The sequence below is a fragment of the Acartia tonsa genome, chromosome 7 (assembly GCF_053477335.1).
Source record: "Acartia tonsa isolate MP-2025a chromosome 7, ASM5347733v1, whole genome shotgun sequence".
In the NCBI taxonomy this organism is placed as follows: domain Eukaryota; kingdom Metazoa; phylum Arthropoda; class Copepoda; order Calanoida; family Acartiidae; genus Acartia; species Acartia tonsa.
Genome location: NC_137266.1, coordinates 14,748,681 through 14,775,231, shown reverse-complemented (window position 1 = coordinate 14,775,231; position 26,551 = coordinate 14,748,681). Strand labels below are relative to the sequence as shown.

General features: G+C 30.5%; 1 protein-coding gene and 1 long non-coding RNA gene across 2 annotated transcripts in view; both read left to right on the top strand.

Moving 5' to 3' along the window:
- LOC145324913 (uncharacterized) overlaps positions 1-26,551 on the top strand; it is a 63,664-nt gene that overhangs the window by 37,008 nt on the left and 105 nt on the right. The window lies entirely within an intron of this gene.
- Positions 5,286-25,922, top strand: LOC145324912 (uncharacterized). The gene is made up of 13 exons (XM_080167666.1): positions 5,286-5,530; positions 11,853-12,093; positions 12,356-12,612; positions 16,580-16,759; positions 17,085-17,296; positions 17,899-18,095; positions 18,422-18,740; positions 18,867-19,071; positions 19,334-19,400; positions 23,755-23,822; positions 24,028-24,174; positions 24,567-24,658; positions 24,948-25,922. The coding sequence occupies exons 2-13, from the start codon at positions 11,945-11,947 to the stop codon at positions 25,314-25,316; spliced, it is 2,262 nt and encodes a 753-aa protein (XP_080023792.1). The 5' UTR covers positions 5,286-5,530; positions 11,853-11,944; the 3' UTR covers positions 25,317-25,922.

Genomic DNA, 26,551 nt, shown 5'->3' with positions numbered 1-26,551 from the left:
TTGTTCTTGTTAAGTTGATGATGTAGTTTGTATGCTATTTTAACTAAATATATCCTCTTATATACACCAGCATATGAACATGTGTTGTTCTTGTTAAGTTGATGATGTAGTGTGTTTGCTATTTTAACTAAATATATCCTCTTATATACACCAGCATATGAACATGTGTTGTTCTTGTTAAGTTGATGATGTAGTGCATATGCTATTAAAAATAAAGATATCCTCTTATATATACAAGCATATGAACATGTGTTGTTCTTGTTAAGTTGATGATGTAGTTTGTATGCTATTTCAACTAAATATATCCTCTTATATACACCAGCATATGAACATGTGTTGTTCTTGTTAAGTTGATGATGTAGTGTGTATGCTATTTTAACTAAATATATCCTCTTATATACACTAGCATATGAACATGTGTTGTTCTTGTTAAGTTGATGATGTAGTTTGTATGCTATTTCAACTAAATATATCCTCTTATATACACCAGCATATGAACATGTGTTGTTCTTGTTAAGTTGATGATGTAGTGTGTATGCTATTTTAACTAAATATATCCTCTTATATACACTAGCATATGAACATGTGTTGTTCTTGTTAAGTTGATGATGTAGTGTGTATGCTATTTCAACTAAATATTTCCTCTTATATACACTAGCATATGAACATGTGTTGTTCTTGTTAAGTTGATGATGTAGTTTGTATGCTATTTCAACTAAATATATCCTCTTATATACACCAGCATATGAACATGTGTTGTTCTTGTTAAGTTGATGATGTAGTGTGTATGCTATTTTAACTAAATATATCCTCTTATATACACTAGCATATGAACATGTGTTGTTCTTGTTAAGTTGATGATGTAGTTTGTATGCTATTTCAACTAAATATATCCTCTTATATACACCAGCATATGAACATGTGTTGTTCTTGTTAAGTTGATGATGTAGTGTGTATGCTATTTTAACTAAATATATCCTCTTATATACACTAGCATATGAACATGTGTTGTTCTTGTTAAGTTGATGATGTAGTTTGTATGCTATTTCAACTAAATATATCCTCTTACATATATACACTAGCATATGAATATAGCATATGAATTTCCCAAAGTCGACTACTGAAAATCCAATTTTGAGCATAAGAAAAATGCGCAAAAACCATTTTTAGATGTTGTCACCTAAGTTTTTAATTTTCAACTTTACTGTACTTTTTCAACAAAAACTGTAATTTTTTTTGGTTGTTTCATAATTTTCCTTAAAAAACGAAGAAAATAAGCCATTAATCATTAAATTCTGATAACTATAAGTGGGGTAAAATTGCTTTCAAAAAAGTTCTCATAAAAAAACACACTGTATATACAAGCATATGAACATGTGTTGTTCTTGTTAAGTTGATGATGTAGTGTGTATGCTATTTTAACTAAATATGTCCTCTTATATACACTAGCATATGAACATGTGTTGTTCTTGTTAAGTTGATGATGTAGTTTGTATGCTATTTTAACTAAATATGTCCTCTTAATAGAGTTACTAAAGAGACATACTGTTGGATTCCATTAATAGAAAAATACTAAAGAAACATACAAGCATAGAGAAAATAATAAAAGAGAGGAATCGAGGTATTTGAAGGACTAAAATAGGCAGTGGGCCTAGATTAATTAAAAGTTCTAGTACATAGGGAAAACTAATTTAAACAGAGAGAATTTTTAGGTTGTAGAGTGTCCTTTTAAAATGCAATAAGATGTAGTAGTCACCTTTATCTTTGACACGCCCATCCTAGAGTCAGTTCTCGGGACACTCTGTTACAGATACATAACACAACAGTAGCAAATTTCCATGCACAGATGTTTACTGTGACTATAGCACATGCATTTATTCTAGACCCCTTACCTACTTTTTATCGTTCTTTAGCTGCCCAAGAAAAAATAAACAAAAATTAAGCTTAATTCATGGATTTTAAATTACTTAATGATGAAATCGATAGAAATAGAAATTTAAAAGTGTAGATACTCTTTATGTTGATTAGCTTGTGGGGAATATTTGTGAAGGGTCATAAATTTAGCAAATTGAATATAAATTATGGCTTTATAACAGGTTACTGTTCATTATATACATACATTTAAATGACCTGATTATAGAAAAGCTTCACCTTAATGTGTAAGTTGTAGTTATAAACAGTTTTCCACGGATACCAAAATGAAAAAAAAGAAGATAAATTTCAGTTTTGCTGCTTTTAAAACTATTTTCCGTTTCTTTTCAGTTTTTTAAACTGCATAAAACTATAGGATATAAAATGTAAAAATGTCCTGAAAACTGAGCTTCGCACAGAAAACATAAATAAAGTCTGACTAAATTTCTGAGACTTAATTACAAGTTTATAACTAGCTTCAACAAAAAACAAGGATATAAATTTACATTACTACATGGCTATTCATTTGGCTATGTATAAAGGCAGTGTCGTGTACAGGGTTTTGCCAGGAAGTTAAATATAAGGGGGTTGTCTAAGATGGTTTATTGGGTGTATCCATCCCCCTTCTGTATGTTTGTGTAAAGTAAAAGCAATTTTTAATGCAAAAGAGAAATAATGAGTATTGTAAAAAACAAAGGAAAATTGCGCACTCAGAGACAATAACAAAATCACGCACACAAGATGCCGCATATCGGAGGTAAATCTGGAGTAAATGTCGTCTTTTTGGACTCACGGAATAAGGTTTAAGAGGCATAAGGATTTTCACAAAGAGCACGACGAATGACACAAGGAACGCTTCCTTTCTGATACAAGTATATATTGGTTTAATAAAGAAATGATAGTTTTTAGGCTAATGTTCTTGGGGTAGGACTCATAAAAATTATTATATATTAAAAGTATTTTTGCCTCTTAATAAAAAAACACACATTTAATTTTTAATTAGTAGATTTATAAAAAAAATGAAATGCAACCCAACAATATTAAGATTGTATATTGATATAAAGCTTTACTCTGTCAGTCTTAATTTACGGCGATCTTTGAACACAGTGAGTTTTTCTTTTTTACACTTTTCTATTAGCATAGCTACTCTACAAATAGATAATTTCTTGCAAGGCTGAAAAGTTTAAAGCAGTGGCGTACATACTTATTTGCCGGGGGGGGGGGGGTGTAAGCCTTATGAGTGTGTAATGCAGACAACAAGAGGAGTATAATTATATTGTAAGGGGGTTTGATACACTCTCTAGGCGTACAACCCACTAAATATTCAACATGCTCAAAAATCAAACAAACATCCTTTAATTGATGAATTGACGCGCAAAGGGGAGTATCCACCCGCCTTCAATTTTGCCAGGGGATTGGACACACTCCCTCCTTTTTATAAGCCTTAATAAATTCAAACAAAAAAGTTTTCTAACAAATTTATATTTTATATTTATATATAGTTTACATCTTGTTTTTGTTATTTTGGACAAACTCATTCTTGGTTAAACACATAGTCACATTTCTGTCTGGTATGGAAAAAATGCTGAAAATTTATGTTTAAACGAAAGATAAACCTTTATCTGATTTAACAATAACAAAAAATTTTAGGTTGACTTTTCCTTTTCATTGTTTAATTTGAATTTTTACTTCTTTTTAAAAAGCTAGATTCTTAAAATGCTAAAATCTGTCAGTGGGTTCTCATACCTATGATAAATCTACTAGATTGAATTATTCACCCAATAATGATACACAAAATAACCTTATTTGTATTCAAATCTTTGAACTCATATTTAAACAATCTCAAGATTTAATAAAAAATACCTAAATTTTTTATGGCAAACTTTTTAATAAAACTTTGGTTACTAGTTTATTTTAGAGTTGAATAGCCCATCCCTCCCTGATTTATTAGGCTACAATTGTTTTTTTTTTATTTAAAAAAAGATGGTCTTACTGCAGATGCGGATCGCAAAGAAAAATATTGATCGGCTTCCGATTTTTCTTCGGCTGTAGTATCATACTGATACGGTGACTGGCAACATTTGCAACTGCCATGACTTGGTTTTTATAATACTTTCTTCTTCAAATAATAAGAACTAGTTGTGTCGTCCTCAGTCAGGAAAATAGCCTAAAACCATCCCAAGTAATTCATATAGCTTCTAAGATCTTAAGCTTCAGACTTTATATTACAGGATATTCAAATACATTCTAGAAATAGAAACCCATTTTTCGTGTCTAAACTTCAAAAGATTGAGTTTATAAAAAAAAGCATGAAGTGCATAATTATTTTTCTGTGCTTAACTGTCATTTTTAGAACTGTTTGCAGCTTAGTGGGGGATGTGAAAGTAAGTACGACTATTAACTCAAGCAGTTTTTCTCAATATTATTTCTTATTATATTTTTTAGTAGCGCAGCTACACTATAACTCAATTTATCTGTCCGTTACTTAATATGTTTCCAAAGCAAAGATCTATACAGGAAAATCATTGGAGTAAAACAATCGAGGGAGAGTGGAGTAAATAACGGTATGTCCCCTTCCCGAGGACCTTGTGCCCAAATTCAATTGTGTCTTTTAAAATCAACCAACAAAAGAGTAGAAAGCAATTTGATAGCAGACGAAAAAGGTCCCCGAAAGGGGGATGCATGTAGATGTCTGATTATACATCAATACTTATAATTTATTAGAAAATTATAGAAAATCTGATTAAGTAACTATAAATGTATTTATTATCCACACTAAAAGTAGAGGTTAGGTCATTTTTTTGTGCATAATAAAGTTTTTAAGTAAAACAATATTTATTTTTAGTAGATAGCCTTTTCTTGAAATCAATAGCGTTATATTTTTTAAGAACAAAATAAAACAATCCATTTAAAGGGTCTTAAACTTGTCTATATTAATCAGAAATTTTCTAAGATTTTTTCAAATTTTCTCTGTATTAAAAATAGCCATGTTGACATATGTATTAGCTAGTTGTATCTTAGACTATTTTAGTTGTGCAAAATTTTTAAATTAAATTTGAATTATCAAAGTTCCTTGTCGGAAACTAACCCCCTTTCAATTATTTTTGGAATAATTTGAATATAGGGGGAAGGGGGGCAAGTTTATTGTGTGCTTGTGCTTTTCGTTAGGTAAAACAATTTTGTAAATAAACCCAATGAAACAACAAATAATAATAAAGGTTAGGGCCCCACTGCACAGGGGAAGGGCATACAAACCTAACCTCAATTTTCAATTTACTTTCCTTTAAAAAAAAAGGGGGGGGGGGTTGCACGCTAGGCACTATGAGGGAAAGCATTTATTTTTTAAAAAAGTTATTTTTGAAAATGTACAGTGCATTGAACAACACCAAGCCCAAGCCACAAGAAACTGATAGTTCAGATTCAACAGCCCAAAAATCCAGCACAGCAAATACAAACAACAACACTACTGCAACAGCAACACCAGTTGAAGCTGCAGGGAAACCGCGGAAATTTAAAAATCTAGTGATCCGTGTGAAATCCAAGTTTAATGAAGTGGATAAGAAAAAATGGGATTCTTCAAATTTAAACTCTTCTTCTTCAACTATAACTAACAGCTCAGGTTTTTATTTGAATTTGGAATATATAGAATTTTTAAATTTTAAATGGATAAAACATATACTATTATATAAAGTAGTAAGCTTTTTTTTCTGAAGGATCTCGCTAACCAATAAACGATATGGTTCTCCATTAAAGTGTAGTTTTGCACAGGTAATGCAAATGTTTATAGCTATTTTAGGGGAGGGTACCATAACCCTATCTATAAAAATCGCCCTAGAAAAAATTTGAAAGTAGGTGGGCGGTAGACTCCATCTCCACTTAAAGGGTCGTATCCGCTAGTTTATAATATATTAGTAAAGTTTTATTTATGTAGTTCAAGATATTTAATTACTACAATACTGATTTAGTTCCGAGGATAGGTGTATGATATTTAATTTTTGGATTTAACGGTTTCAGTCCTTTCCTCCCCCCTCCGTGCCTTTTTAAATATTGTAGAGTTCTTAAAGCTAGGTGCGGAGCCAATAGTCTTTAATATGGAATATAGTTAGTTGTCTGTCTGTCCGTTAAGATCCCGCTAACTTCTAAAGTTATCTATTTTAGGAAAGTTTATTTATGGGACCTTAGTAGGTTTCCTTTTATGCAACTAGAACTTGTACAATAATCGGTTTTGACACAATGTCATAGACAATTAGGGCCGTGTGACAAAGATTCTACAAGTAGTAAAGATCAAAAGCTGGTTGCCTATGGCTAATCCATTTTAATTCACATGTAAACCATATATACAAATAAACAAAGAAATAATTGTATTTGAAATATTCCAAGCTATGATTAATTATTATTGTGTTTGTACAGTCTACATATACCATCAGGGGCGTGCGGAAACATGTTTTGTGTGCCCTCCGCCATTTTGATTAGAATAATAACAATAAAAAATATCATAGAACCATTTATAAAAGGATTATTTTATCTATTAGGATATTAGAGTAAAACATTAGAGTTGGAAGTGGTTAAATAACTGAATCTCCCAATCACAATGACCTCGTGCCGACTCTCAATTGGGTCATTGATATCAACAAACGGTGTCAGTAAAATTAACACAGCCAGGTAGCAGAAAACAATCTGCTAGCAGACGAAAACGTCATTGAAAAAGGGAGGGAGGTAGTTATTGAGCTTGAAATATAAAAATGAATGAATTACCCAATATATGTTGATTATTTACCCTCCCCCTGTTAAAATTCCTGTGCACCCACCTGTATACAATACATACATGTTCTGAGTATCAGACTTTTATACAATAAATTATAAATTGTTGAGCTCAATTCTTTATTTCCAGCTTAGAATACGTATTTTAGAATTTCAAAATAACAAAAAAAAGTTCCTACATTTATACTTTTGTAAATTATGTAAATTTAATTATTGCTATGTCTAGCATCGTATTATATACAGCTTTCTACAAATATAAAAATGTACAATTATAAGATTAAAACCAGTTGTTTAACCCCGAGGTGCCGCGGAAAGCCGTTTATAATACGATGCGAGAAATAACTATTATTGTCTTTCTAATGTTTCTTATTCTAAGATTACTTACAAAAAGAAGAAAATATTTTGAATTCTATTTTCGATGATTTCCTTTGAACTTTTTCATGGATTCCAAATTTTGCGTCGATTTTTTGGGAGATATTAAAAATTTTAAACTGATTACTCATTCATAGAAATGTAATTAGACGTGTACCCAAAGTTTTATAACCACTTTAACTAATTTGTTGGCTCAAAAATCTTGGGTGCTTAATTTTGATTATTTGGTTGCAAACCAGTGTAAATAATTTTTAAGCGATTAATTTAATCTATGAAAATGTAATTCTTTTTATCATCATTGGGGATGTACATCAATTTGTCTTATCCCTTTAGATCTCTGTGCACTGGCTATCAATATATTCGTCCTTGTCGGATAGAAAAGCCTTTGTGAAGGTTGCATATGAGTAAAGTTTGGTAGCTATGCTCGGGTCCGACATCCATTTATTATTCCTCAACTTTATTTATTCAAACTTTGAATTGAAATTTTCAAAGTATACATATGATCATGCATATAGAGGTATGAATAACATTTGATTTCATATTAATACTTACATAAAGCTTATGGATGAACACAAGGCTCCAAACTGTCTTAACACATTTTTAAATTTTTTTTCTTTCAAATCTTTTTATATTTCTTAATAAAATTTTTTCAACCTTTTAAAAATACAGTCAGTGCTTATGTAATGGCAAAAACATTTGCATGTGCCAACATCCACTAAATCCACTAAACTCTGCCCTGAATAGAGAAAATTTAGGGACTTGTCATAGGGGGTTCTGGTACCGTTTTAGGGTAATATTCTATTGCAATGGGAAAAAAGTGATTTTTAAATTCTTTTTAGTAGTGATATTTTGTAATATTTGTACGACCGTTTGTCCATAAGCTACTCTAAAGAAGACATGATATACGGTTGAATTTTTCTATATCAATGAGTATCCAGTATAAAACTTAGATAGTCTGTAAGTTTATTATTGTTAATGCTTCCAGATACATTTAATTATGCTTCTTATGGATGTTGTCATCCTTGTTTTTTTTAAGGGTAAGAATTGTCTAATGATTACAAAATTTGATATTCTACGTTAAAAAATCTTAATCCATATATTAGAAAGTTAAAAATCTAGTGGGAATAATTTCCATATTTCTGTGCAATCTTTGAAAGGGGAATTTATAAATATTTATCCCAAATTTAAGGGATCAATATTCTTTGCTGTATAAAAAAAACTGTTTTAAAAAATATAAAAGTAAAGGAAACGTTGCATTTGTTTAATAGTGTTGTTTAATAATATTAAAAACATTATTAACAGGGGGTTTAAGGGATAAGACCATGGGCGATAAATTGATGTACTCTATCTCCAATTATGATGAATAAAATTACCCCCTCTCCTTCTGTAAAATAACATATCATTGATTGAAAAGTTTTGACATTGCTAGTATGAACATACTAATCCAGATCTATTAAAATACCAAAAGTTTTGAAGCCATCCAACAAACTGGGAAGTAGAACATTCAAAAATACTGAAAAAAGCGAATGAATTAGAAAATAAAACTAATATATACCCTTGTCAAGATAAGGAAGTGTATAAATCCCTTTAGAATTTCCAAAGGGCTCTTTCATAAGATTTAGTCATAGCAGTGAAAGCATTTAAAAAGGTTTGAACTTTATCAGTTGTGAGCAGAGGCCAATTTTCAATATACAAGATTTAGTTACTTACATGCAGGGACTAGTATAAGGATTCTTGAAAATACAAGAAATAGTATACCAGTGCCTAGTTAATTATTGTCTTATCTAAAAATAAATCAGAGGTTTCCCTTAAAGTGCTATGCGAGCACAGAATCCAACCCTCCTTTAATTTTGAAATAAATTATAATTAAGCAGTGTTAATTATTTTCCATCAATTATTTTGTAGATGCAGCGTTCAGCGTGACAGCTGATATTATTATATTTGCCTCAATTTTTGAAATCAGCCATTTCCTTTTTTTTCTTCAAAATTTCAGCAGTCATTAACGCAAAAAAACTCGGCCCAATTATCATAATTTGTACGAACTTATACAGATATGCCCTTCCTTCAATTATTATCTGCCGAGCCTTTAAAATTAACAGATTATTAAATTTGTCCTGTTCTATTTTGATTTTGTGAAAAATTCTCCTTCCCTTCATCAATATATGTGAGTGTGTGTGTGTGTGTGTGTGCTTATAGAGTGACGTTTTACTGAAAAGGTCAAGGTATAAAATTTAAAGTTTTAGTTAGGCTTACAGTTTTTTTAAAATCAGTATATCTATTCAAGATTATATGCATTAATTTAACTATTTCATTTCCTTACAGTTTTATCTTGTTTTGATTTCAAGTATAATATGAATTACATTAAAGATATAGGTATGCCTCTTAAATTGAGATAGGTTTACCAACATATGTTACTTCATATATAATCTCTCTAATCGAGTCCTAAAAATGTCCTAAAGCAATATCCTGTATTTTAGCAGTTTTGCAACAAATTTACTTATAATTTTAACGAGACTTATACATTTTAATATGCTTTTTCAGTTCATACTCTCTACATGTGTAAATTTTCGTTTATTCTACCATTTTAGAGCTTCGCTTTTATGAATGTTGTCATCCTTGTTCAATACTATATTTAATTTTATTTCTTAAAAATTAAGCTAAATTTTTTTTGGGAAAACTACTTTTAAAAATTTCTTGAAAAGATACACAATTTGTATGCTTTTCTCCTCTATTTCTACTATTTTAAATATTCTATTTGTGTACCTTTCTCTATCTTTAGTTGACATAATGTCAAAGAACAAATTAGAAAATATTTACAGACATCTTTGTTAACAATCTTAGATTTGGATTGACCGAGATAGAATTTCCTAAAATTCAAGTTGAATTCATTTTGTACTCTAAAAAAGCTTTTATTTCAGCGAAGCTACTCTATGATTATGTATGCATGTCTGAAATACAGGATAAATATCTTTAGAAGAAATTTCTGGAAGGGGTGTCCCTAATTAGTTAGAATCTACTCTATAACTCACTTTTTCCGTCCATCACTTAATTTTCATGGTGACTTTATTTATATTTAATCTAGAAATTTATTCAATTTCTTTGCTTCACTATGAATGTTTTCTTTATCTTTGTTTACTCTTTGAATATTTATATCAAACATTTAAAAAATAAAGAATATGCTTTAGTGGTCTGTTTATCAATCTGCGCTTATTTTAATTGTTTTGGAAAAAAAATTGTTTCATTTTTTAAAAAGTTTATATTAAAAGCCTCTTCAAATTAGCCTTCATCAATGAAAGCAATTTACTAGTTTATAGAGATTTATTAAGAAATAAAATTGAATATTAAAAATTACAAATTAGTGAATAGGGCCATAATATGCAACTATATTGTTATATAAGAGAGACTAAAGATTGCACATTAGGATATATAAGTTGGAAGGAATTTTAATGTTAGGGGGAGATTTGAAATCTGCATTAAATTTTAAGGAGTTTTTTTTTTATAAAATTCGTTTTTGTATAATTCTTTATCTAAAAGCGGAAATACAATTTAAGTTAATTAATTTTGACCAATAGGATAGGTGGATTAGAAACTACCTGCGCTCTAATTGGGTGAATGATGTACGAAACTTAAGCTTCTCCAATTAGAGCGCAGATAGTTTTTAATCCACCAATCACAGATGTCAAAATTAATTAACTTAAATTGTATTTCCGCTTTTAGATAAAGAATTATACAAAAAAACGAATTTTATAAAAAAAATCCTTAAAATTTGATGCAGATTTCAAATCTCCCCCTAACATTAAAATTCCTTTCAACTTATATATCCTATTGTACATACAGAAAGGTCATAAGGGGGCGGGTTGTAGGGGGCAAATTTTGACATTGAAATCTGCTTTGAAGAGCACTCTCAGAGATATCATTCATAAACTATTTATCTATTTGTCTCAGCTATCTATCAACCTTACACGCACATTTTGTTCAAAGGACAAATAGCTTTTCAAGTGAATTATTGGTGGTTTCCCTCAAATTGCCTAGTCGTGCATTGCCCCCCCCCCCGCTTTTCATTAAAATGAATTTAAAATATAGAAGGGGTAGTTTTTCGTGTGTTTGTGTTTTTTATTTTAGGTTAGGATAGGTTATATTGGGAACATGATAAAGTTGGGATACCGCAGGTATATTCCCCAAAGGGTCAGCTCTTTTCGCAAGGGATAGGCATAAAAACTCCTATTCTATCTTTTTTTCAGAAATAAGGAGAGGGGGTTGTAAATATGCCCGCTAGGCGCCATGAGGGAATGCACCGAATTATTCTGTTTTTGTATTTCCCTCTCCCCTACGGATTCATAGGCGAGAAATTGAAAAATTCCAGAGATATTGTAATAGGTTCAATAGTTTTCATTCTCAAATCTAGCATTCAATTTTACATATATTATTTATCATGTTTATACGAAATTAGATTAGAAATCCTTAATAAAAGTTTAATTAAGGTATGATAATAGTTATGATAGGTATGATAATATAAAATTATTTTTGTTTTCTCGCTAACGATAGAACCGATTGAGTTCACCATTATTGGGAAGTTTCTCATCTCATTTTAGTCTTGTGTTGGTTTTAGGGTTTTTGCTCTACATGCCAAGGGCGCAGCCACTAGCTTTTGAAAAAGACTGTATTTTACCTATAAAAAAAATATTATAACCTAATGGATACAGTAATCCTTTCATTGCCAATAAAAAAAACTTTTTGTGAAATATATCAGTTTTAATTGATATGATGTAGAATGTTTATTTCCAATTTCAAAAAAACAAACTTCGTAGGCTGTCAAAAGTCCTGTGACTCAACAATTCTACAAAACATTTCAAACTCAGCTGTCATAAGTTCAAACAAATTTGAATCTAGCAAAGAAACAATGACTTCATCCCAAGAATGTACTGTAAACAATTCTGGCATTGAAACTAAACATGACATTGAAGAGGAAAGATGTGATAGTAGACAAAGCCAGCGGTCACTTAGCCCTCTGTCAGTTGGTCCCATTCCTGTACCACCAGCTACACAAAAGTAAGTTATTTTTTGTTACATTTTATGCCCTAAAAAGTGTAAAAAAGACATTTTATATTTTGTGATTTAATATAGTTTAACTTCTACTTTTTAAAATTTTACCAGGAAAGGAGGGGATATTGGACTGTAAAATACCTTAAGTGTCAAAACCTTTTAACCCATAATTTCGGTCTATAGAAGGAGTAATTTGTTTATGAAAATTGGGGATGTATATCAATTTACCATCTAATGTCTTATCACTTAAGATCCTTGTAATTTACAGGTCAACAACAGTGGCAGTAGACGCGCCATCAGATTTCCCTCCAGGTATCCGAGAAATCCCCATCACCCTGACCTCCTCCACCTACAATCAAATGCTGCAACAAAAGTATGAGGAGCAAATGTCGTCGTCCACAACGACAACAACAACAAATCAGCAGGCCCAACAAAACTCCGGGAATTGTAGCAGCAAGAAAATGCGGGAATTTGATACAGCACAGTGGGCTGATAAAAACCTGACCGCAAAACCTTATTGTTCAGGTAAAAGAAAATGTTGGAGTAGAAAGTTTAGGATAATTCAGGTTTTTTCAGAAAAAAGGAATATCTTTATAGTGCCTATAGTAAATGACCAATGATAGGCAAGTGTACATATACATTGACCAATGGTAGGCCAGGATGGCGTCATTTTTTAAGGCACTTTATTTGGTTTAAAAACATATTTTTAAAACTTTTATGAATCTTGCAAATAATCTGAAATAGTCAATTATAAATATGTACACAGAGAGTGCATGGCTAAAGAAAACACGCATAAAATAAGTATTATTTGCGCCTTTGTAAGATTGTAAGATGATTAGACCACGCTCATGATAAATAAATAATTTCTTAACGGGCCTTAGAACAAAAAAATATTCAAAATAAATAAAAGCATTAATTATTTGAAATCCTTTTCTAGTATAGCTTCGAAACTGATTAATATCTGCTGGATAAGAACCGGTACTGAAAATCATGTATTACATGTTATTTCAGATATTCGGCCTCTAAGAGATATTAAAATTGTTTTTAACATAATAATTTTTCATTTTAATATCCGCAGAAAGCTGTCAAAATACTGTGCTATATAATTAACTATTCCCTTCTTTCTTACTAAAAATCAAGTCCAATCAAACTTTAGCGTATAAATTGTTGAAAGAACAAAAGTTTCAGCCTTGTCATACAAACTTATACTCTTAGTGAAAATAGAATGTTTTTACCTTTTTTGCTTTCATTAAAATATCTAGGCTTTTTGTCATTTTATCTCTAAAACTTTTCTTTCATCCCCTTATTTAACCCCATGGAATTCATTTTTAACTTTTTTCCTGTGTTTTGTTTTCTTTCTTAATTTCTAGTAGCGACGCTACTCTACAACTCTCAAAGATAAAAATTCTGTGACAACTCCAAAGGTCAATTTGCTAGATGCAATAAGAGAAAACGTAATTTTTATGTCACTGTTTGAAATGGGTGGTTGATTTTTTTTTGTAGATTCACTTGACCAGTCACTTTTTAAAAACACTTGGTTGAGGTTCGACTGTTTGTCTGTAATGCTGTAGAGAAGATTAAATTTCTGTAGGGGGAATGTTTTTTCTTCTTCTGCTATTTAAGATAGAGGGTTGATATTTCTGAAGAAGATTTTGCTAAAAAAAAACATTGTTATAAGCCTATTAAATGTATTCAGGGAAAGGTTAATAAAAGATTATCTTCTTAAAGTTTCACAATTAACAAATAATCTTCATTTGCCATTTCCCCGAGTCATAATTGTTTGCTTCAAAAATTCTTTCTGATTGTTATAAAGATTTTTTTTCCAAAGACAATCTTTTTCAAGTGCATTTTCTTAAATCATCTGATTTGAGTAATAATGATATTTTTAGTAGTTATACAATTTTTGTTACATTTTCCCTGTGCCTAAAATTCTTAACATTTGAGTCAATTAAATTGACTAAAATTGCTTTGAATATGTTGCATTTGAGAAAAAATGCATTATTTGATTTTATAGCATTTTTATTATGTTTATTTTTTCACTTCTTTTTTTAAAGATCTTCTAGTCTTTAAAAAGTACATTCTTTTTGTAGCGAAGCTACTCAATACTAATACTCCGTCAGTCCATTAATAGGGGTAATCTGATTTTTCGGCTGATATTTGAGAATTTTTAAGCGAATTTCCCACTTACATAAAGGAATCCAGGATACAACTTTTCGGTCTTTCTACATTTTTAGTAGCGAAGCTACTCTATAATTCACTATGTCCGTCCGTCAGTCCGTCAGTCAGTCCGTCCGTCCGTCCGTCAGTCAGTCCGTAACGCTATGGGGGAAATGGGATTTACTCAGCTCCTATAAAATATAGAATGCTGAAATTTTTTGACAACATTCCCATTATTAAGGAGCACAATTGACTATAAAACATCATTTGAGGTCGGACCGATTTTTAGTAGGTTTTAGGCTATTTTTATATTTTTCACATTTTTCTCCATATCTTCAGTGTTTATGGTCCGATTTTCAAAATTTTTTCAGTTACAGATATCAAAATTAAATTTCCTGTCGTTTTAAGAAACAATCATGAAGGCCAGACTGCCTTTTTAGCAGGTTTTAGGCTATTTTTATATTTTTCACATTTTTCTCCATATCTTCAGTGTATGGTCCGATTTTCAAAATTTTTTCAGTTATAGATATAAAAATTAAATTTCCCGTCTTTTAAAGAAGACAACTATGACGGCCAGACTGCCTTTTCAGCAGGTTTTAGGCTGTTTTTTTTATATTTTTAACATTTTTCTCCATATCTTCAGTGTTTATAGTCCGATTTTCAAAAATTTTTCAGTTGTAGATATCAAAATTAAATTTCCCGTCTTTAAAGGAAATAACCATGACAGCCAGACTGCCTTTTTGGCAGGTTTTAGGCTATTTATAAATTTATTTAACACTTTTTTCCATATCTTCAGTGTATATGGTCCGATTTTCCAAATTTTAAAAATTAAATTTTTTGTCGTTTTAAGAAAACAACCATGGCGGCCAGACTGCCTTTTATCAGGTTTTTGGCTATTTTTATATGTTTTACATATTTCCCAATAGCTTTGTTTATTTTGATCCAATTTTCAAACTTTTATGGGATATCAGTATCAAAATAATTTTTCCCATTGTTATGAGCATCTTTAATATAAATTACTTTGACCATCGTCATCATACAAAATAAAACAAGGTTTCATATTTATTTTATCCAATAATTCTATTCTTGATTTTAGTCAGGGATAAGGGATAGGAAACCTGGCCATTAATTAGGTCCCGGCCTAGATTCTAAAGGGATATTGCAACTATTACAAATTCCTATCAAACTGGCGGACGCTCCCAAGTAGCTAGCGCTCTAAACCAATAAGAATCGGCCTGTTTTTAACAACCAATCACCAATTGGCGAAAATTTTAAAAGCAGACAATTCTAGAAAAAATAATGATTTCGTCTGCTACTAAAAAATAAATATAAATGGTGTTAGATCACATTAGCTTAATTATTAAATCTGCTTAGAGTTAAACATTAAAAAAAGGGCCATATAGAAAAAACAAAAATAACGGGATTATTTTTTGGATAGAAGGTAGCTACGAATTTTCATTTGGTAGTTTATAAATTAGATGTTGTATTTTGAATTTAAAAAATTTAATACGGAATTAATACAACACCTTAACCCTAATATATGTACAATACAACACAGTACAAATATGTCACTACATAATAGAATCCAAAGAACTTGATAGAATGTTACCCAAGTGCATATTAATTTATTTATTTTGAATTTTAATTAGCAATGAAATTTTCAAATAAAATTTTTACTCATTAATAAAAATGCAAATAATACAAACTAAGATCTGTCTGAGGGAAACCCAACGATAGCTTTTTGACAGTTCAAATTACCAAAGTAAAAGATAAAAAAATTTTGGGAGAGAGAAAACTTCATTTTAACAAAAGCCATTAATATATAGGTTTATAAAAAGTTATGTTTTTTACTTTAAACTAGCTACCTGAATTTGATTCTATACTTTATCTACACACACACACACAGCTTTTTCATTAGGGTTTTATACGAACCACTGCGTCATCCCAAAACTGGTTTATTAGGCTAGAAATAGGCCTAGGCTTGAAATAGGCCTGAAATAATATTTTCCTACGTTTCCCATCCCTTATCCCTGATTTTAGTAAAAACCTTTTAAATCTACCTGTACGTATTCCCATCTATGATTTTTTGTGCTTCGCTACTTATGGATGTTGTCATCCTTGTTTTTGTTACAGATTACTTGATTTTCTATTAATTATTAAATATTTTCATTTTTAATTTTCTATGACCATTGAACATCGGCTCTAACAAAGACAATTCCTCTTATTTAAGAGGAATTTTGTTTTTCCTAATTGGGGGGAAGATTGACTTAATGTCAAATTTTGTATAAAATAAGTTGTAGCAAAAAATTAAGAAGGATAATTGTTTCTATTACAGTAAATGGCGCGAAATCCGAAGCAGCCAGTCAGGAAAAATCCAGCAATAAAGAAGTTGACAAGAAAGAATTTGAAGTTTGTGAGATGAGGAGTGTAAATATGAGTGGGGATACAAGTGGTGCTTGTCTGCCCGACCCAAGCATTATCCTACTAAGCCCTACTCCGTCTCATAATAAGAAAGGTCATACAAATTAAATTCTTTGCAAAATCCATTTTCTCTCTAGTGTAAAACATCCCCCCCTCACATCTCTTGGGGATATCTTTCTTTTAAAAAGTCTTTATAATGCTTATTTAGTTTAGGTTAGGTAATAATTAAGAGAATTTTGAAAATGACATAAGTTAAATTATAAAACTGTTCGTTGATTTAAGTACAATACCTGCAGAACAAAAATAATAATTGTTTATATTCCCTTTTCTGTGTTATTTTATAATTAGGCTAATAAATTCCTAAAGAACAGTATAGAAACTTCAACTTTTGATAAAAAATTTTAATCTTTTTTGTTTAGATTATCTCTCAAGATCCGAGTCTGAAAAATCCTTTGAAATAATTGACAACCTCCACGAAGAAGTTCACCACGTCAAGGAGGACAAAGCTCGAGCCCTGCTCAATGACAAACTGAAAGATTCTATCCATGATATGGTTGCTTATCAGAAATATGAAGGAGAAGAGAAGTCACATTTTCAAGAATTGAAAACTAAACAGAAAACTTGCCAAAAGGTAATTATTATCATTATTTATACAAAGTATATTATTTTCTGCATACCGTTGTATTTTTAAAAGCTAAGCTTTTCTATTATTATGGTCGGTCCGTCCGTACGTCCGTGCGAGACAGATAGCTTTTTTTTGTCAATTTAGGCATGTTAGAATTGTCCTATCGATTTCAAACTTTGCATGTTAATTCCTGTAGTAGTTAGGTACGATTTTAAGAGCGTATCAACTCTATAATCATTACTAGAATGTCCATACGTCCATTTTAAACATGTTGATTTTTACTTTTTTAAAAACAAATCTTTATGTGATCTAATTATCCGATTGTTCTGATTTTTTGGTATACTAATTCCTGGGACAACAAAGTGAAATATTATAAGCAAAGCAACTCTATAATCAAGTCCTAAAATGTAAGTATGTCCATAAACATTATCCTGTATCAAGAAGTTCAACAAATTTACTCACAATTTTGCTTTGTCTCTTCTGATAATTTAGTTCAGACACTATACAAGTGTTAATATCCGTTTGTCCAAAAGTTTCAGAGCTTCGCTTTTATGGATGTTGTCATCCTTGTTTCTAAAGTATTTATAGCAGTATGTTTGCATTTTTAGGACTTTCATGAGAAACTGTACAAAGAGTTGACCAAAGAATCCGGAAGTAAAACAAGCTACGTAGCAGAAGCATTGAATTTAACCCAGGGAAACTCCGTGAACGAGGACAATCAGTTGCAGAGTAGCTCAGTGCCGTCGCACAGTCCTGTTACAAGCAGAAGAGGCAGTCAAACTTGGCAGTACAAGTCTCAACTATGGTGAGTCATTATGAATAATTCATGTAACAGGATGTCTCTCAGTCTGTGCGAAGCGAAGCATTTTGCTAACCGTTTGACCCATATGGTTATTCTTTATAAAAAAGCTATTTATCAGTCAAGGGAATTTAAAAAATAAATGAATTAGAAATCGACCCAGGAACCCTATCCCAAGAATTTTTAAAAACTAAATTGAAAGTAGAGGGTCGGCTTACCCCTCCCCTTCCCTTAAATGCCCTTTTATGTATACTAATGATATTTGTATTCGCGTCCAATGGATATTTTGTACTTTTGTATATAAAGTTTAAGTAAATTTTATTTTATGTTAGGTGTAACTCATTACCAAGAAAGAAGCAAAGAGTAAAATTTGAGGATGATACTAACCCCCCTGCACGCCCCCCGCCTCCTGTGGATGAAAATAAACCTCCAGCAGAGCAACCAATACCTCCTGCCAGAAGTCAGCAATCAATCAATCAACAAAATACGCAAACGACTAATCATGCAAATGCACAATCAATCAATCAAACAAATGCGCAGCCAGTATACAATGCCCCGCAACCACCTGCCCGGCAGCAATCAATCAATACAATGAAAAACTTGTCCCCTATAACAAGTGCATACAATAATGCTCTCATTGAAACAACCAAGGTAATGTAAATTTATAGTTAATAGAAAAACAAGAATAATCACGTCCAATTACATAATGCCTTATAAAACCCATTATAAAGTTCTAATATAAAAGTTATTTACTAATAAAATTTTTATATTTTTCAGGCAATAAATAATGGAACCTTTACAACTGACACTCTGACTGATAGTTACAACCACACTCACAAACAAGCTACTCCAAAAGACAGCATTAATGTTAATAATGATCATAAACAAGCACCGCCTACATTCCTGACAAAGAAATCAACCAACACTAATTGGGTGAATGAAGATCCTTACAAGAAGAAGCTGGATTATAATCTTGAATTTGGTAAGTAATTTATTAAAAGAATACATATATTCTGTTGTAAAAGTAACATGATGTTTATTTGTCTGTGTGTCTGTCTCACTTACCGCTGAAACGATATCTTCTCATTCACAGTTTATAACTATTTCACGGAGGGCACCTTCCATTTCCAAAGCTCTTGATTAGTAATAAAAAAATCTTTTTGAAATAGAGTTACAGACAACTTTTACTCAGATTTTGAGTGGTAATGGATCTAATAATCTAGGATCAATAAATAAATGTTTAGGAAACAGAAAAGACCCCTGGATGGATCATTATGGTAGATCAGTTCTTGACAACACACTCAGAGATAAGTAAGAAGGGTACTTTTGTGAATTATAAATTGGGATATATATCAATTTATCGACCTTTGTCGTATACCTTTAGATCCCTGATATTATTATACAAGCACATAGTGCTCCTTTGCTTCATCCTCATGATTAACCGTTTAAATGATAATTTTCTTTTGACGAATTTTAAGCAATTTAAAAATAATTTCTATATGTTTTAATAAATTTTTTTTAACAATTGGCAAACAAATGAAAAAAATTTGAATTGCTATGACAATTTTTAGCTTGTTTTTATGATTTTTGTCTAAACGTTTTTGACAAGCTTCAAATTATCAAAGTTTGGACACTGCTAGTTTAAAGCAACCAATCAATATTTAACAAAGTTTCCAAAGTTTTTTAGCCTTCAAATAATGTAACTTGATATAAAACTTTGGGTACCAATAGCATTTACAGTCCAATGTCCCCTCCCTACCTGTTGAATTGACTGTCTGAATGTTATTTTAAAGCTATAAATCTCCTGTTAACATGGTGTTTGTATTTGGGATTCAGGGATAGGACAATTCTAATATGAATTAAATTCTGCTTTCAATAGCATATGGAAATATTAAGGGAAGGTGCTTTCACTTACAGTGCCCATTGAGCACTGATAACCGCACCTCCCCTTATTATTAAAATATATTGATATAAGGTGGAAAAAAATATGTTTTTTCTCTATGCCTGGCTTCTGCAGAATATAACTTTAAAAAATTTAATAAACTTTTTTCAATCTATTCCAAGAATAAGGGGGCATGGGTAATTTTTGTTGTTGTTATGTTAGGTTATATTGGGTCGGGGTAGCCCTGCAGTTCTCAATAAGGTACTTTGTAAGAGGGCGTTGTGGGGAAGAATAGTTTATTGACAATTGTACAATCCATGCATCCCTGAAGTATCCTTGAATTGAAATTACATGATTATGTTTAGGGTAAGAATGCGTGATAAACTAAAATCCGCTAAAGGACAGATAAAAAAAACAGTAATGAGAAATAAAAAGCAGACAAGAAAATAGAGACAGACAAACAGACAGACAGACTTTGCATGGTGCAACTAGAGTTCCAAATGATTGAAAGTAAAACGTTAAAAAGAAGTAATAGTTATTTCTTTCATCGTATTATAAACCGCTTTTCGCGGATATAGAATGTACAATTATTAGATTAAAACCAGTTTTTTTAGCCCCGAGGTGCCGAAGGCGCGGGCTAAAAAACTGGTTTTGATCTTATAATTGTACATTTCTATATTCGTAGAAAGCTGGATATAATACGATGCTATACATATTTTTTTTCCCGGTTCCTATTCACCGCATTCGAATGAATACAAGAATAATTATTTATCGCATCGTAGTATAAAGAGCTTTTCGCGGATATTTAATCGAAAAATTTAAAGATTAAAACCAGTTTTGTTAACCCCAAGGGGCTATAGGCGGATATTAATCAGTTTCGAAGACATACTGGAAAGGATATTAAAACCTTAATTTTATTTGTATGTTTGCCTAAACTTTATTCATATTTATAAAAAATTTAAATAAATTTGTTGAATTGTTGAAACACTTCAAGAATTCCTTGCTCTCAAAAGCTAGGGAAATTATTTAGATAAATCAAAGTAAATGCATTTAGGTTCAATATAAGTTTATATGAAAACAAGGATGACAACATCCATAAAAGCGAAGCTCTGAAATGGAAGAACAAACAAGCATTAACATTTGTAGAGTGTCAGAACTGAATAAACTTAATATTAAGTCTATACAAAATTGTAAGTAAATGTGGTGCAAAACTGATTAAATACACAATACTGTTTAAAGACATTTTGACGTTTTTAGGACCTGATTATTAAGATGCTTCGCTTAAAACATTGTACCTTGTTGTAATAGGAATCAGTATTCAAAAAATTTGATTAATAGGATAATTTTAACATACAAAAAATTGTTGTCAAAAAAGTAAAAAAATCTGCTTGTTTTAAATGGACGTACAGATTTTCTGGTAAAGATTATAGAAATGCTACGCTTTCTAAGTCGTACCTAACTGTTAAAGGAATCAGTATGCAAAGTTTGAAATTGATAGGACAATTCTAACCTGTTTTAATTAAAGAAAAGAGCTAACCATTAAAGACGTACAGACGGACCGACCCTAATTATAGAAAAAGCTTTGCTTTTAAAAAATATAGAAAAGCTTCGCTAGTATTCTTAATGACTAGTATTTTTATTTGTATATAAATATTTTCAACAAAATAAAAAAGAGTCATTTATGTGGTTGATAAGGTATACCCATTTAAAATAAGCTGATCTACTTAGGGTTAGAATACCTTGACTTTTGTATTTTGGCAATGAAATTTAACTAATAAAAATGGATATAAGTAAACCTAAGCCTAAATTTCACAAAAGTAGCCTATTTGTATTAGGTATAAACATTTTATAAGAAACAAAAGATAAATGAAATTTTCAATACCTAGATATTTGTTTATAAATCATAATATAAAAGTAAAAGAAATGAGTCTGTCTAAAGCTCAAGATATTGATATCCGCTGAACTGATGTGGTTCTCCTTTACAGTAAAGATCCTTAAAGGTCCCGTGAAGGATTATACCCATCTTGAGGAAGGTTCTTCTTATCTCCCAAGGAAAAATTGTCTCAAGAAAACAATCCCCCTCCCCCACAATTAAAAAAAATAAGACCAAAGTCTAATTCCCCTTCCACTCCTTTTTCAATAATGTTATTTCACTGAGGTGGATTCTTTAAAAAAATTTACCCACTAATCGCTTAGTGGGGCAAAATTGTTTTCGCGAAAAATCCACCAAAATCACATTAAAAATCTACAAAAATTAAACAAAATCATAGAAGGGTTATTAACATAAGATTTTATTTAATTTTTGTAGGTTTTTTATGTGATTTTGGAGGATTTTTCACGAAAACAAGTTTGCCCCACTAAGCGATTAGTGGGGCAAATATTTTTTTAAGAATCCACCTCTGATATATGTAGTTGATTTTTAAAATCTGTGTCTGCTCTATTTTCCATTTTTAGAATAAGATATTTCATCTAGGGTTACTTTTACTTTTGATAAGATAAAACAACTTTACAATGACCTAATTTTTTGTTACATTTACTCAGAGATTTTCAGGAATAGGATAATGGACGATACATTAATAAATATACCAAACGATGATTAACAACAATCTCCTTCTGTAGGGTAAAATTATTGGTAGAAACGTTAATAATCCAACTAATCAAAATTTAATAAATTAAACAAAGTTCTTTATCCAATTAATAATAAAATATTACAAAACTTTGAATACTTGTGTAATTACCAGTCCAATGTTCCATCCCTCCCTGCATTTACTGTATTTCAATGTTTTGCTTTCATAAGTTTACTTTGAAATAAATTAGGTTTATCTGTGGCTGCAATGTTAATGATTCTTATTGTACAATAGTTAGCTTTGCTTTATGTATATAGTACTAGTAGCTTTGTCCCTAGTCTCTGGGGAGGTCAGGAAAATAGCCTAAAACCACCCTATGCCTTTTATGCATCTTTCTTGAAAATTATATCCCATGCAGATCACTAATTTTTAAAATCTTTAGCTTTAGACTAAAATATCTTACAATTAACTTTATTTTATAGGATAACTAGACTTTCGTCAATCTGTAAAAACTCTAATACTTATTGTTTTTTTTTTTACATATACCTGAAGTTTAAATTATAAACTATGTGAATTATATTAAATTTTTCCTTGAAAACATCTATTTTAATGAATAATAATTTTATTGAATTTTTTTCTGTTAGTTATTATTTCGCTACATTTGGAAGTTTTTTATCCTTGTAAGAATTACTTTTAATTTAAAGTCATTTGACATGTCATAATTAGGAAAGTAATTATAACTGTCCTTAATAACTCTTTACAAAATCTTGCTAATTAAAAATTAATTTAAATTAATCTTTGTCAAAAAGGGGAATATGAAGTTGCTGAAATTTCGGGTGTTTTCATTCTGGGGTCTCAAATCCTGCGGGTCCCTATCCCTACTGGGTACTATATTGTCGGGTTTTTTATAACCTTTCCTATACCTAACCTAACCTAATTAACATAAAAAATACATTTTAGAGAAAAAATTGCTTGTGGTTTAGATGCAATATGAGGAAAACCGCCATATTTCAATTTAAAAGTGAATTGGCCTAATATTTACCTCGACATTATTGCCAATTTTAAGCAATTTAAGTTTTTGGTATAAGCTGAAGCATTACTATTGAAACCTTTATTTGTCTTACTAAAAATTATATTTTGAGTACAGTACGTAAAAATGTAAAATTAAAGCTAAATTCATTTAAAAATGCGCAAAGTTATAATCTTGATTTCGTAGGATTGAGACACGCCGTAGCAGGTGGACAGGCACAGGGGGGAGAACTTCTTCAAGAAACAACTCTGCAGGAAAACATTTCTGTTTTTGGATAATGTTGAAAATATAACACCATGTAATTAAAAGTAACAGGATGTCTACCTGTGTTTCTGTAGGATCCTAGCCTTTTGGGGAATCTCAAAAGGGAATCAAGGGTTTACTTACTTTATGTCTAAATAATACTAAATATTAATATTAGGATTAATGAAATAAAATAATGAATGTTAATTGTTAAAGATGAAATCTATGAACACGAACCAGTTCATTCAACAGACAGACTTGAAAAGCCCCGGCATATAAATCCTCCGCAGGCATCCGCTAGGCCAGGGTATGCGTCCTGTACACTTCCAAGGAAAAGGATGAACTTTAATGGCGCATCTCCAGGTATACAGATTGGTAGTAGCACAACTACTCTATAGCTAGAATATATGCGGAAGTGTGTTCAAACGACTAATAACACGGTCACTTATTATTAAAAAGACGTTTCTTGGTGCTTTTATACAAAAGGCCTGTTGAGCACTTTTATCACCCCCTTGTTATTAATTAAATAAAATAAGATATAATGGGGTTTAATTTTTCTCCTAATTTTCTCTAAGCCAAATGCATGCTAGGGCCCCAACCCTGTGGGATTAAGCAGTACCCAATTATAGCCTGACCTACAATAATGTAAAATTACTGAATGTGTCATAAAATTATCTCCTTTGCACCTGTTTTACAGTTTTATTATCCTTTAAATTTCATCTAAAATAAGTTGTTTGGAAAATAATAAATTTTAGGAGATTTGAAGAGAAACAATTCTATGTCCGACCTGCCGTTGACTCCCAGCCCAGAACCTGGATGTCAAAGATCCTGGCCGTCTTCAAATCAGGTTCCTCCTTGTTTTATAAACACATTTTTTTCCGATTATAGTTATTCTATAGTCTTTCATTTAGTTTATTTTCCCCGCATTATTTATAATTTTAACACTAATGATTGTCACAGGTTTTTATGTCCTTAATTTCATTTTAAGTTTTTAAAGTATTGTAAGGAATAATCTAATCACAAATCTCAGCTGAGATAGTAAACATAAATAATATTAGATATTTTGTTAAATGTTACCCTAAAGTCAAAGATACACAAATTAGCCAAAATTATAGCAATATTTTATTTATTTTTAGATATTCCGAAGGGAACACAACTCCTTTACAACCCCCAAAGGCTGTCTATCACGCAGTGGCTCAACTGATCTAAAGCCTCCAAAACCTGGCCCAAGTGAACAAAGATCAAGATCATGCACACCAGACCAACGAAGTCAAAATCAGTCCATTAATAAACAAGACAACAATTCTAACAATCAAAATGATAAAGCCAAAGACAACTCAAAGAATTATGATATAAATGAAAATGTATCTGTACCACTTCATGTTGTCAAAGCTGTAGTTTTGTCCGTGTTGGAAAAACAGGGAGTTCCAAATCCATCGGATGATGTCATCAACAAGGCTATTCAGGAGTTTTATAGCAAACAAAACTCAATTTCTGATTTTTAAAAAGTCAATATTGAATTTGTTGTAAAACGCATATTTTGCATAATCACCCTTAATTCGCTAATTTTTTAATTTAAAAATTAGCTTTAAGCTTCTCGAAGATCAGGCTTTGTACAGATTAGTACTTTGTTGGGTTAGGTTTTCGCCGAATAAGAGTTTTCCGCAGGGCTAGTTAACAGATTTGTAAGATATGGGGTAGTGGTTAATGTTCCACTTTGCAATATAAGAAAATCTACCAATTCTTCTTATTGTTTTATGATTGCTTAACTGAACATAAAATTATTTATAAATTTAATAAAAATGTCATAATTAAATTAAAAAGCATTATATTAACATGATATTGATAACAAGAAACAATTAAGATCATTAATAAATAAAAAATATAATTATTGTAAAAAAAAGTTTGGCTTCAAATTAACTAATAAAAATTACATGCTTTAATTTTAAGACATTATGAAATCCAAGTTACTTTATAATTGTTCTAATTTTAAAAAGTTTTAACCAAATTATTTATTTATTATGAAAAATATATTTGTATTAATTGGAAAAATAACTATTTATGTAAATCTATGAATTTAATACTGAAATAAATATCTAGTAATGTTTAATTAATTCTTGAAATGAATTTTATCAATCTATGACTTTGATATTATAATTGTTCTTGTAAAACCGCGTTATAATTTTTGAGAAAAAAATTATAGGTGGTCTAGAAGGTGTTTTGAAATTAATTTATTTGTCTAGTATGGTTTTATTTACGGTTGTCCGCGGATAAAAAAGAAAAGAATTTTAAGTAAAAAGAACGGTATTTTTGAAACATCTTAAAATCAATAACTAATATTACATAATAAACTAAACTAAAGTTTTTGTGTTATGGAATAACTGAATATTAGTCCAGTTTTAGAAATTGAACTATCATAAATTATGGCATTTTAGAGACACACATTTATAAAAATGGGCACACTATTCACAACTATGTTACAAATTAGGTGTTGATGGGGTTAATTCAGGATTTAATTTTGTACAGTAGATATTTTGTACATATGAAGTTTTACAAAGATTATATATGTATACTAAAATGTATAAAACAAAGAGATTCTTATAGAAATAATCAAACTTTTAGAAACAGTTTTTTACTAGTTATTTGCCTATGTTATCTACTTTTTAAACTTGCATACTTTCTCGGTCCACTAATTGTCTGTCATCATATAAGATATGATTTTAATGTTTAACAAAAAAAT